The 13,689-nt window shown below is 41.7% G+C and overlaps 1 protein-coding gene across 1 annotated transcript in view; it reads right to left on the bottom strand.

Moving 5' to 3' along the window:
- Positions 1-5,959: 5,959 nt before the first annotated feature.
- Positions 5,960-13,689, bottom strand: part of COL4A5 (collagen type IV alpha 5 chain) — an 89,537-nt gene continuing 81,807 nt past the window's right edge. Inside the window, exons 42-51 of the mRNA XM_086470416.1 lie at positions 12,366-12,499; positions 11,885-11,957; positions 11,665-11,736; positions 11,144-11,272; positions 10,812-10,910; positions 9,290-9,502; positions 8,767-8,944; positions 8,072-8,186; positions 7,579-7,751; positions 5,960-6,041 (exon numbers count right to left, since the gene is read on the bottom strand). Coding sequence (XP_086326542.1) covers positions 5,960-6,041; positions 7,579-7,751; positions 8,072-8,186; positions 8,767-8,944; positions 9,290-9,502; positions 10,812-10,910; positions 11,144-11,272; positions 11,665-11,736; positions 11,885-11,957; positions 12,366-12,499 — 1,268 coding nt within the window. The remainder of the gene's footprint in view (positions 6,042-7,578; positions 7,752-8,071; positions 8,187-8,766; positions 8,945-9,289; positions 9,503-10,811; positions 10,911-11,143; positions 11,273-11,664; positions 11,737-11,884; positions 11,958-12,365; positions 12,500-13,689) is intronic.

The following is a 13,689-nucleotide window of genomic DNA, read 5'->3' as shown; positions in this document are numbered from 1 at the left end:
GCTCCGTGTCTGCGTTTTATTTTTAAACAAACTTTTGGGTTTTTCTCTGTCAGAAGTGCATTTCCTCCTCCTGCAGCTGCTTCTCAAAGTGGTTTTGTCACCCCATGTCCCTGAAGATTTGGAGAAGCTTTTAGTGTATTTCAGGGGAGTGATTCCCCAGTCTGCCCAATTTTCTCTGCCACTTAGTGTAAAAGGTAACAGAGCAAAGCACCCAGAAGTTTCTTTGTCATAGACCCATAGTGCTCGTAAAAAAAAAGAGTTTCTGAATGGGGGGAAAAAAAATAATCTGTGCCTGATACTTTATTTTTCTGCTTTAAATGCAGAAGACTGGCAAATTTTTGTTAATAACTTTGTCCATGGCTGGTCATGGAAGTTTCACAGTCAAAAAGTACTAGTCCTGGAAGGAATTTTTAGGAGTGTAGTATCAAATAGGTTCCTGTCTTTAGGGTAGAAGGGAAAAGTATGGCCTGCAGTTCTGTTTTGTAGGAATACGTTGGTGTGTTTTGTGTTCAATAAGGTCTCAGTAAGGAACACCAAAACCTGTATAGATATCTTAGTTTCAGGTAATGCATCCACTGCTAAAAACTGAACTTAAGCTGGAAAATACCAACAAAATGTAGTGCCTGCTCCAGTTCTGTACTGACGTGAAGGATATGTCAGTTCTGTATAGTAAGAGTTTTTATCCATAGATATGAGCATACATGATCTCCAGAAATGTGAGTGACTACTCTGACATGCCTTGGATTACTTGTCTGTCTTTAGAAATACCTGTTACTTACCCTGCTACTCGGAATAGTGCATTAAACCAACTCCCTGTAAAAGTCAAGTTTGCTGGAAGGACAAGGTTTTCCTCAAACAAACCAGCCCCCTTACTCAGGGCCTCATTTTATAGCACGTAGCCTGTATGGGGAAGAACAAGAAAACAGTGCTGCTTGTACAAGGCAGAAACAGCCCTACCAGCAGTAAACAAACAGTGAAAATTATCCAAACACTGTCAAGACCGTTGCAACAGTCTCACAATAACAGCTTTAAGAGCCCTTTGACTGAATGTCTCGTTGGATCTGAAATGGGCTAACTGCTTGAGGGCTTTGTTTTGGGGGGTGGGGGACATAGCTTTGCACCAATTTTTCAGACCCCTTTGGGTGACTCAGTGATAGGACTCAGTTGCTTCTGAAGCATCATGAAATCCCTCAATTAAAACCAGAATGCAAGTCAGACTTCCTGTCTGAATCTGAAGACAGTCACTCGAGTACGTAGTACAAACCTTTGCTTTGAAATGCATTGACCAGTTCTAACGGACCTTGCATCTCACCGAGCCATGTGGTACTGGAAATTATCAAATAACTGGGAACGAGAGGTTCACAGCAAGGAAGAAGGACCTTTTCAGAGTTATTTTTATTGCATTTTTTTTTCAGTCCTGCATTCTCTTTGGGCTATAGCAATAGCGTTCCCTCAAATATAAAGTTCCCTCCCCCCCTCAATTTGCCATGAAGGGTTGTGAAGCAACGTGTCTCTGGCGGGGAGCAGAAGCACTGAGCTTGCTGTATAGATCTTGGGAGGTAAGAACTTCTTCCCCCCCCCCCCCCCCCTTTTGTTAAAGAAACCCACCAAGCTCTGCTTTTCTTCTGAGTTACTGAGTTCATTTAAAAAAAGTTTTAAAGAAGTGTTATGGTTATAGGAGACCGGCAGGAAATCTAGCTCAGGGGGCACTGCAGGTGCTTGTTGGCATGGCAGCCTCAGCCACTGTTCTGTGCTCCCCCCCAGGGGCTGTAGCTGGTACCTTTACTAAAGGCAGCAGTTTGTCTGCTTTACTAACCAATTACTCCTCACCTGGCTGCCAGCTGAGGCCGTTCTTAGGCAGTGGGGTTAATAATCCAACTCTCAAAAGCTAATAGTTCTAGATACTTGCCCTACATTTTAAATGTGGAGCACTTGTACTGCTCCCCTGAGCTAATCACTGCTCCTGACTTCCATTAGCAACGGTGTCCTGCTTTTTGTCAATAAAATACCCTGGAAAGACTAAATTATGCTGGTCACTCGCACAATTGCAGTTTATGGTTCTAGTGGAAGTAGCCATAGCAGAAGTATCGTATGTCCAGCAACAGTGCTGGATTGCCTAAAGCATAACTTCTGGGAAGGACCCGTTGAAAACACGGAATGCTGCTCGCAGCAGTGTAGTTCTAAGTCTGGCAAAACGACCTTCCCTCAGTGGTGGCCCTGGGAGGGCACTTCTGTACAGGTCAGGCAGCACACTGACACAAAATACTTCCCCTAGATATCCAAGTATATAGAGTGTAACTGCAGAAGATCAAATTTTAGAACCAGAGCACTTGCTGCTTGCCAAATCAATATATCACTTTTTCAAACTCTAAAACTGCTTTTTAAAACAGGTACTGCCTCCACCCTTTGATGTGAGAAATCCTCACTATAGAGGGGACTGACCTTTACAGTAGAGGACACAGCGCTGCAAGCTTAAGAGCTTCTAAAGCATAAAGTGTAGTCCATGGTACAGAAACGTTGCTGCACTGCCCTGTGTGCCCACTGTGGTTTATAGATGGTACTTTGCAGAATTGTTTCAGAAGTTTAAAACCCACCTTATAAATGAATTTGAGGTTGAGGGAAGCCTCTTCCTTTCAGTCAAGGATTACACTAGGACTTACTAGAATGAAGGAAGATACTGAAAAGCCTGTCTTAAGCAGAACTTTGTTCTTTAATACTAGAACAGTGTAAATCCAACTTATGCATAAGGTTGCCGGATTTAGGATTTACAAACCAGTATTCTTTTAAAAGTTGCATTTTTTTCACTCATCAGCCCAGTTGCAATTGACCGTACACCATCTGCAGCAAGCCTTCAAGAACAAGAACGAGGTAGTGAGCAAAGAAAGGTAACGCACTCCCCCTTCTAGTAAGGGTTTTTAAAAGTCCTTGCTGCATGCAGGCACTTCAAGGGCGTGTTTCTGTTCCAGCTTTCTTTCAAAGCTAGATGGTGCCCTCGAGTGGCTGAAGTGTGCAGCTTGCCCCCATGCCACAATATACACGAGTTCTCTTCCACATTCCTGCTCAAGATTCACTAAAATAGACTAACTTTCCATGATTAGTTAAGAGAGTAAGAGCTTTAGTTAAAAACAAATCAGAGTTCAGGAAAAAGAGCCTTAACTGTAGCTGGAGAAGCGGTGTTCTGAGCCAGATCACGGTTAGGTTATGTTAAAGACTATTTTAAGGCGCTGATGTTCGAAACAGGTTTTTACTTTTTTTTTTTTAAATAATAAATCTGCAAACACAAGCTTTTACCTGTAGTTTAATATTTATATACTGATGGATAGCACCTAGAGGCCCCAACCAACATTTGAGCCCCCTCAATGTCTCTGCCCCAAAGAGCTTACAGTCTAAGCAGTCAAGAAGCAGCAGGAGAAAATAATAACCATGCTTTCTCTTATAGACCATAACTCCGATCCAACACAGGTCAAGTCATTTACCTGCACTAAGGCACAGAATGTGTGGTGGGAATTAAACCAACATCTCTGGAATCTCTGCTGCAGGTCTCAGTTAAAAGATGCTCCTTCCTCTCTAGACCACTTTTCTCTTAATAAAACTTAGCCCATTTGGAAATCTCAGCCTGAAGCCGATTAAGGTTCAGGACTGTTCTCCAGGTCAGGGTGAGAGCTGCAGGAACAGAACAGAGAACGCATCTGTCAGAAGTGTAGCTACTTTACGTATTTCCCATTTTCTGTGGTCATCCCACAGGTTTGGGACCTAAAGCTGCCACAAGACGAGCTGTTCTGGGTGCTGTCTACCTGAGATTGGAATATCTCCTCTCTTTTCCATTCAGCAGGCTTTGTTTTACATGCTGAGAGAGAAGGCCCAATCTTAGAAAGAAGCACAGTTATGCACTACTGGAACAAACATGCTCTGCTCTTTCCCAGGTCCCCATATACAAACACTTCTTGGTGGTGGGTGCAAGGCTGGGAGAGCTCTTTCCTTTGGGAGCTCCTTGACCTTAGCATCCATTCTTCGGCTTTCTTGGGGCTAGGGATAGGCTACTATGTTCAGCTCAGACTTCTGAGGAGCCCAAAGTAAGATAAGGGCTTTTGTTTACAAGAAGAGACTTACTATTTTATTTCAGCTTTGGTAACAAGTTCTTGCCTTGGAGGTAGCAGCAGGTTCAGTTTATTTCTATATGCACCAGCAAACCAAAATGAAATGAGTTGAAGGATGCACATTGCTGAATTGCCCACTCTCTACCAACATACGTAACTGCAGCTAACTGAAAAAAGACAAAGCTATTAATATTTTTGCACTTTAAACTACAGAACTTCAGTTTCATACTTGGTTGAAAGCTTTTGAAAGCAGCACCACTCTCATTGTGTGAATCACTGGCACCTGGTCAGTCACCGGTCCTATGTCTTTTGTCAAATGTGCGTAAAACAAGGAGATTGCTGATGCTCCTTGTTTACAGTGCTAACTGAAAGGTAAGAATGAATAGCCATTAGCAGATAAATTACTTAATGACAGTCAATAAACAAATACACTTCACCTGTATAAAGCAGTGTGTTAATTCACAAGTTAAGCTGTATTGATAGTTGAGGTGGCAATATACAATGAAAATATTAAAGTATCATCCCTTGAAAAACAGTCTTGCTTTGTCAGGGAGCTCTGTTTGTACATAAGGGTAAGTGAAACAGCACTGACCACAGAAGCTGAACAGTCACGAACCAAAAAGTGATCGCTTTTCAGCTATTGCACAAGGAGTGACACCAAGACATACACAGTAGGATTCTTACAAAATGACATCAGAAAGACTGCATGCACCATCTTTCAAGGCCTTATGTGAACTATACATACACAAGAGTTGCTGTATACTGTAAATACATTGTGGATGTGTATAAATTCACATAAGATTAAAAGATTAATTTGTAAATAGGAAAGTTTCCACCAGCTTATGCTTTATTTTATTCAGAAGGTTTCTTAGCGTGTACACTATTTTGGATAAAATGCATGACACCACTTCAGAGTAGAGGTTTGATGTAAGCATAATCTTAAATGCTTTGGTAACTGGATATTCCCAAGGAACAGGTTTTGTTAAACCAAACTGATTACTAAAATGTGAATGTGACTTTTATTCAGAAAAGAAGGATATAGAATACGGCTAATAATTTCACATATTTTCACAAGATACAAAAAAACCCTTTTCAAGTGGATGGGGAGTTCTAAGCACAAATAAAACCACCGATAGCATGGTGTACAACATTTAAAACCCTGATCGAAATTACTTCAGAATAATTGTGCATTCCCCAAATAGATCAGGTTGGCAACTGAGGAAGGAAATGAAATATTAAATGAATAAGTTGGCGTAAGAGGGGTAAACTCTCTCTGTACCACAAGTTCCATAATAAAATACTGCTGTATCTTTTCATTTTAGACATAAGCATTTTTATATCAGTCTGGTTTGTTTCTAACTGACTGAAAGTTTCAACTAAAAAGGTGTTTACACAATATACACATTTCATTACTTACAAAGAGAAATAAGCTTAAAATTTCATATTAAAAACCTGGGATACAGTAGGGTTAGTAGCACCATGAAAAATGTTTTTCAAAACTGCAGTCTTGTTACTTTAAACATACTCAGTGCGTCATGTTTTTCTTCTTTCTCTTGGTTGATCAAAAAGGTGCCATTTTGGTACAGGGAGAGAAATGAAAAATTTCATCTTCCGATCCTTTGTGAACCTCAAGCGTTCGTTTCAGTTTCCAAGAGGTCAATTCTTTCGTCTTAGTCCTGTTGTCAAATATGTACCGAACAACCCTTAGTTTGGCACATGAGTGAGGTACACTTGAATTTGCATGGTTAGAACAGTTTGGATTTGTTTTTTCTTTTCTTTCTGCACAGTAGCACCATTGTTGCAGCTGGAAGACAGTGCATCTTAGAAATTTTCAACTGTTTTATAAAACATTCTCCAAGACGTTACGTCTTCTTCATGCAAACTTGACAACGACTAATACGTGTCCTCAAGTCTCCAGCTTTCAGTGTCTCTGACTGAGGTTTACTGGTTGACAGACACAAAGGTAAGGTTAGGTTAGCTTTTTCTTTGCTTACAGAACTGTTCCTTTAAACTTCTACTTAATTCACAGTTTAAGAGAACACTTAAGTATGTGAGTGGGGAATTAGTCCTGTATTTGAGAGTTTTCCTCAAGAGCGATCTTTCTATACGTCCTCAGCCCCAGGTGACAGATGCTCATGCCGTCCAGTGTCTCAGTGTACCCAAGGTATGCTCAACTACTTCAGTCTCGTGTATGACAATATACACAAATACCAAACCCAGTGGAAGGAGAATTTTGTATATTTGAGACAGTATTTCTGGAGTCTTTCTTTGCAGCCTTTGCGTTTCTCAGTTGAAGGGTACTTTTAACAACCCATAAAAAATACTGCTCCAATGAGATTTGTATTTAAGTGATGGCTTCACCAAATTATTTATTATATATTCTGAAAGGGTAGGGAGGTGGGAGATTAATATAACAGATTGGTGCGCTATGCATGTACACAGTGTAAGTCCAATTCTGAAAAGTTTCTTTTAAAAAAATAGAATAAAAAAGGAAGTTGTGTTTATAGGAGACAGAAAACAGTAGAGACAGCAAACTCAAAGGTGCATGGTAGTTATTAGTAGGCAGTTTTCACTAGTGAATCACCCCTGATCAACTACCTGAAAACTTAGTGATGGCTATTTAATGCACGTTAAGTGTCATGGTTGTGGGCATTGGACACAGCCAACTCAGGGGCCACTGCTGCTGTGCAACGCAGTGCACATTGCCAGCCCTGTGCCACAAAGCTACATGTTTCACTTTGGTGGCAGTGGGATTATTGCTGAGGTTTTTATCAGTACACAAACAGGGCGGTAGCACTTTATTCTATGAAAGGAGATGGTTGTTCAAAGAAAAAAAATACTTTGCTACTCAAGTTGAAAGGGGAAAAGTTTAAGGAGCTGAGAGACTCCAGCCGAAATGCTGACTGCAGAGGAGCTGAGGATAGAATGTCCAGTGGCTTCCTTGCTGCCAAAATGTCACCCTAATTCTTCGGCAAAGTACTGGCAAAAATGCTGGCCATGGAGGGTATGAAACCTCCCTCACACAAGGCTTTTAAAACCAGGTTATATGAACAGCTGCCTTAAAAGGGTTGACTTGATCTTGCCCTTCATACCTGTCCCTTGTATGTCTGTGAACTACCTTTTCAAATATTTCAGTCTATTGAAAGGCCCAGCAAAAAAACCCAAACCAAAACAAACAAAATTGATCTTTTAGACTCTAAATAAAGTAACTACAGTAGGACTACTTTCAGAGAAGGTACCTCTAAATGTGAGTAAGAATTGACATAAAAAGAATCTGACTCCTTGCGAAAGAGAATGTGCCCTAGCAAGTTTTTACATAATATTAAAGGCTTACCAAGGAGACACTTGAAAAACTGGTTGTAAGGAGGAAAACAAGCTAAACTATTTCCCTATACCACTGTAAACAAATCTCTCTTGCTCTTTGGAATAAATTCAGTTTAATTCTGGAATAAAGCAATATATAAGAAAGAGGTTTTCTTACCTGAACATTTCTGACACCTCTACTGTTGCCAGCCAGAAACTGTATGAATTGGCGTAGTAATTACAAGTGCCACGACCATGGCATTCAATAAATGGAGCTGAGCGGAATTCTTCTAAACAGGATCCGGGCGATGCCAAGGCCTGTCCAGAGCCCTCTGCTCCAGCACTAGTGTGCTGATGTCGGGGTGGAGGAAAGAAACACACAGACAAGAACCTTACAGTAGGTGCTAAAAATTAAATAGCAAAGCATTCAGCTACTAAAAGAGCCACTGCTCATTCTTGGTTGAGATAATGTGGTGTCAGACACCTCCATAAATACCAGTTACACTGGGCTCTGTGTACTGGAAAATCACTGTTCATCTTGGCTACATGGTTAGTAATTGAAGGTAAAGGCTTTCAAACGACAGCCACTGTAGTTTTAAGGAAGTCCTAAAGCAGCTAGTTGAGGACACAAGTGGGTACTAGCCACTTCTGGAGTAGGAGGCAGTTCTTACCATCATGAAAGAGTAACCAATCCAAAGGGAGTCCCAGCCTGAAGGACACGAAGGAATCTGAATGGTCTGACTGTGGACAGCTATCACCATTGCAGGAGCTTCACACACAACACATCTGGACACAGGGGAAGTATCAGAGAAACACGTGATATTAAAATATAATAGGAGTATGTTTTATTAAGAATTCTTACACAAAGAAAGGGATGAAAACCAGCCTGTGACAGGCTGTCCTATTAATCTAGACTTCCACTTCTCATGTATTTTGTAACTGCAGTAAGACAGTATTCTGGAGTGCAAAATCTGCCTGTATTTCCACCAGCAACCATTGAGTAAAATACCGAAGCAGTTCCTGAAACAAAAACTGGAAGCTCAAAGTCCCCAAGTGAATGCCTTCATCCTAGAGCTAATGGGTCTCATGTTCTTTCCTGTCCAGGGCAATCCTGCACTGCTGACTACATAGCTTCCTCAGTCGAGGAGAGCTCTTACAGCCTTTCAGCCTCTAATTATCACTGCTGCACACAGACCTTTCAAGACAACGTACTCCAAAACGAGCTATTTTCCTAGTATTTCCCAGAGCAAAACATGACAGATCCATCTCCTAATATCCAGCCTGAACATTTGAAATACACGGATAAGATGTGCTATTTATCCAGATATTAAAAAAAAAAGAGACCTGGTAGCCTGCTTTGTCTCACCGGCTAATGAATGGCTGGATGCTTTGCCCAGTCAGTGGCTCCATGCTCATCGGCATTGGCTCTGGAGTTGACAGCCAGTAGGAATAGTCATTCCTTGATGCAAAATTACAAACATTGTTGATGTTGCAGAACATGAAGGGCATGGTGCTGAAACGTCTAAGACAGCTCCCAGCAGTACCTACAGAGTAAGATACATAAAACGTGACAGCAAAGTTTTCACTTCATTACTTTTTATGGCAATTCTTTGAGAATGGTAATTGCGTACTCTTCCTCTCCACCTGCGAGCGCACAGCATGTGCTATCGAATTGTCACAAGTGGAAGAACTTAACTTCTCAGTTTTGGATTACATGCTTTCATCCTGAATTATAATGTGCAGCCTCTGGAGGTAGCAGATCTTAGCATGCAATCCCCACCCTCACCTAAGAAATCTCTAAGACCGTCGTATCTTCAGCGAATCGGAGCATTTGAAGAAGCAGGTACAACCTCTTTTCCCTTGAAGACAGAGCATACAGAATATCTCACCCAAATCCTGGCCATGTGCTCTCTCATTTCCTTGAACATATAGAAGAGAGAATCCATCATATATTCTTGATGTTCCTTGTGGGCATAGTGGTGTATCCCTGGTCTGGCTGTGCCGAGTTATAAGGAATCCGTGAGCAACAGAAGCTGTTCCAGGAGGACCCGGTGGGCCTTGTAAGCCATCAGGACCAGGAGGACCCTGTATTCCTCGTGAACCTGTTCACACGAGAGAAACACAATACACAGTACTTATTAACACCATTTCTTGCTCTTTTAGGACTAGTGTAGCTCTGAAAGGTAGCACCTTGTGATTAAGGTGCTTGGGAGCTGGGGGACCTGGTGTCCGCCAACACCATCTTCCTCAAATTATTTTTTCATGTAAGCTTTGTTAAATCACCGAGGCTGTCATAGCTAGTTATTTCATAAAAGCGCAACTTCCCTGTGTTGTAGGGGTACTGTGAAGTTGAATACGTTCAGAGCTGTGAGGCACTAAGACAACAACTGCAGCGGCCATGACAGCCGCTGGAGCGAGTCCAAATCAGCTTCCCGATTCCAAACCACATTACTCTGTGTATGCAGCTTAATAAGATAATGTTGAAACATCTTTGAGCAAGGTCACAAAATAAACGGCAGAGCCAGAAACAGAAGCAAGTCTCACTCTAGGGCATGCTGTGAGAACACCTGAGCCAAAGGCCACCAAAATGAATAGAAAAGCTGCAGTCAGTTGTGGAGTAGGTTACAAAAGTGGAAGTAGGCTAGAACAACCCTGAATAAGAGCAAGAATGAGTCATATGACTGAGAAAGGTATCAGAAGAGGCATTTGCTCTTGAACAGGAAAAACAGCAGGAAATATAACTACAAATATTTAGACTAGGTTGTTCCACAGCCATTATTTATGTTATTTCACTAAAATAATACTAACATTTCATAGAGCTACTCAGAGAAAAAGGCATTAGGGATTTTTGTACGATTTTAACTGTTCAAATTCTAATACTTTTTCTCACAAGTTGCAATATATAGCTACTTAATATGTATCATCATCTTCAGAAAGTTGTCCCAGTGCCTAGTCCGATTTCTTTTCTCAAATCGTAATTCAGTAATTCTAAGCAGTAGGTGCATGGTAGCCTGATCTCTGCCTTTGGTGAAATTCTTTCCTTTAGTAAGTCTGATTTATCCCATTCATGATTTTCATGCAAAATTAGAATTATTTTACTAATCTCTCCTGTTTCTTACTATCTTCATTATTACCTGTGCATCATCTGTGCTGCAAAGGAGATGCCGTTAAGCTTGAGAAACAGCACTTTACAATATTATTCAGCAATGACCAGCAATGTGTTTATTCCAAGAATATTCCAAACCAAAGTATGTTCAGCTGCCTGCAATGTGTTTGCATTCAGAAAATCCTGAAATTATGGTTTTATTTTTATTCCCACGAGGCAAAGATCTCACTTCCCAGTACTAACCTGCATTCACAAACAAAAGGGAGCACCTCTTTTTCCACTGGGTCCTCATAGGATGAACATACCTGGTTGGCCTGGAAGACCTCTCTCTCCTTTACGTCCTGCTGGACCATCAAAACCAGGTAGTCCATCTCGCCCTGGGTCACCAGGAAGACCAATTGGACCTAGAATAGGCAAAAAATGCTGAAAAGCTTTTGAAATCTCACTACAGAAATCTTTAAATTGTCTGGGATTCATCTATTCATGATACATTAGACAAGAACAGACTGTTAAACCAGACGTATATGGTAGAACTGAATTCAGTAACTTGTCTCTACAGCCTGTGCCAGGTGACACTGCAACCTGCAGTCTGCCACACTTCTTAAGTCATCTTCTCTGCAGCCGCCTAGGATCGTACCTGGCAATCCCTGTGGCCCTGGCAATCCAGGCGGCCCTTTCGACCCTGGCTGCCCTGGAGGACCCGGGGGACCAGGGTCTCCTTTGACAACAATGCTTCGTCCAATGGTCCCTGGTAAACCCGGTGGACCTGGGAGAAAGCAGCTTCGTATTAGATAAACCAAGGTGGAAGAAAGCGTTAGAAACAGTTTCTGTTATTTATTGCAGAGTCAGAAGCCAAGAGATCTATCAATGCAAAGAACAAGTGTATATATAAGGCAAAAAAGCGCTCTTGTGACACTCCCACCAACCCTCCCAAAGGACAGCTCTTGCAGAGGTTATTCCACGTAGACTGGAGACAGAGTATAAAATATGGTAGGATGACTTGTAGGGCTAAAAAGTATGGCCCAGAATTGTATTTAAGCTGTTGCTCATTTAACTACTTTCATTGCTAGCTGAGACCGACTCAGTTCTACATCTGTGTAACAAATTCTACTGGCAGGAAGCAAAAGTGACAATAATGCTATCCAGGACTTCTCCTACCTGGTGGGCCTGGCAGTCCTTGACTGCCTGTGAGGCCAGCAGGTCCTGCAGGTCCAGTGGGACCCTTCATACCTGAAACATCAAATTCACACAGTTACGCAGTGAAAGAACGTGCTGTCTTACAAAATTTGCTGCAGGAATGGCCAAAGTCAGGCTGCTTTTCTCCCTGAGGGGCTGTTACTGTGTCTGAAGGTTTTCACTTGAAATACTAGTTAAATACCTGGGAATCCTGGAACGCCTGGAACCCCGGGGTCGCCCTTCATTCCATTCAGACCTGGACGACCAGGATCCCCCTGAACAGAACAGCTCCACGTTACTCACTCATCTCCTCAGCAGTTTCAGGAAAACAAATAGAAAAGGTGGCTGGGGGACAAATAAGCACACTTTGGGTCTGTGAACTAGTGCTTTGAAGGGCTGAGGCCACATGTTCTGTTCGCTGCCCTGGGTGCTGTCAGAGAATGCTGTAACATGAAGTGTGCATTGACAGCTCCAGCTCCCATGGGAATGTAACAGGAACATCCTGCCCAGATAATTAAGTGGATAATTAAGGAAAAGACCCTCTTACTTGCTACAAGACAGGGTGTAGCTACCATATTTTAGCTTTTATTTTACTATAATGAACTGCATATTCCCCCCAAATATATTCCATTTTTATTGCATTTAAAAACAAACTAGGGGGATAACTCAATTTCTTGTCCTACCTGGCGTCCAGGTGGTCCTTGATCTCCCTTTTGACCAGTCAGGCCAGGTGGGCCAGGTTGACCAGGGTTCCCTTTCTCCCCTTTAAGTCCTCCACTGCCTGGTGGCCCTCGTGGACCCTCTGGGCCTGGTGGACCTTAACGTTGCAGAATAAATATGCATGTATCAGTACATATCAACCATTCTCCCCAAGTTTGTGCCTTCAGCGTAACAAAAAATTTAAAGACTTGACTTCCCAGCTCTATTTCAATGCTGAATTCAGGATAAACTAAATGGAAAACAAATAGAGGGATTATTTGCACTACCCAAATCAGGAACCAAGGCTCCTTATCGAGCTGATGTGAGAAGCAGGTCTTTCCAGAAAGCCAAGCAACTCACCTGCGTTAGAAGCTTACCAGTGACCAGACCAGTGCCTTTAGTAGGAGCCAAGAAACCCCAAATTAGATGGTACAAATATCCCCTCTGCTGACCTGCATTACATTCACCACCTCTTCAGTGCTATCTTAACAGACTGAATTCCTTTTGAAAGCCAGTCTCAACAATGTAAAATGTTGCTGCTTTTTTGCCATTGAAATTTGACATATCTATTAAGGAACCCAGTATATACCATCTGCTGACTGCTGGGCAGCAGGAAGCCCATCATTCTGTCTTGCCTAAATAATAATCTGAGTTGCAGAGACTTCCTCATGTTGAATGACTTTCCCTCCAGCTGATTTGTGTCTCCTTAGTAGAATTATGCTGTGTAAATCCAATATAGGAATCAGGCTGGTCTTTAAATATTTTCCCTTTGCTACAGCCACATTAATCCAAAGCAAAGCAGTGGACTTAAAAGAAACTTAGGTATCTGGAGAACTGAAAGGTGAGACCCCCACCTTTATGCCTCCATCTAAATAGAAGGGAACCAATATTAATTTGTGGCAAAACAAACCATAAGCAAGTGCAGCAACAGCTAATAACATTTTACAAGTTAGATCTCATAACTGGATTAACGAAAGGATTTCTTTGCAGGACAGCGCTATGACATTCTCCCCTGTAGAACAACAAATTTAGTAACATTTATCAGTGTGCTGGATTTTCAGTTCTTCTGCAACCTCGAACAATTTAGCATCTCCTTTGACATCCTCATAGTCTATATGCAGTGGATAACTCTGATGAGCTCTATTTCTGCATGCAAATCTGAGTATAGAATTCCTTCCAAAATTTTGCTTTTCAAATCAACAGCAATTTTGTACCAGATTTCACACATATCCTGTAGCAGCTCCAACTACAGAAAACATCCCATCATGCAAGGATTTTTTTGTGTTCATTTTGTTCTTTTATACTGGT

The sequence above is a fragment of the Leptosomus discolor genome, chromosome 9 (assembly GCF_034619465.1).
Source record: "Leptosomus discolor isolate bLepDis1 chromosome 9, bLepDis1.hap2, whole genome shotgun sequence".
Lineage (NCBI taxonomy): Eukaryota > Metazoa > Chordata > Aves > Leptosomiformes > Leptosomidae > Leptosomus > Leptosomus discolor.
Note: the sequence above shows the minus strand (reverse complement) of the source record. Positions and strands in the feature narration are given on the sequence as shown.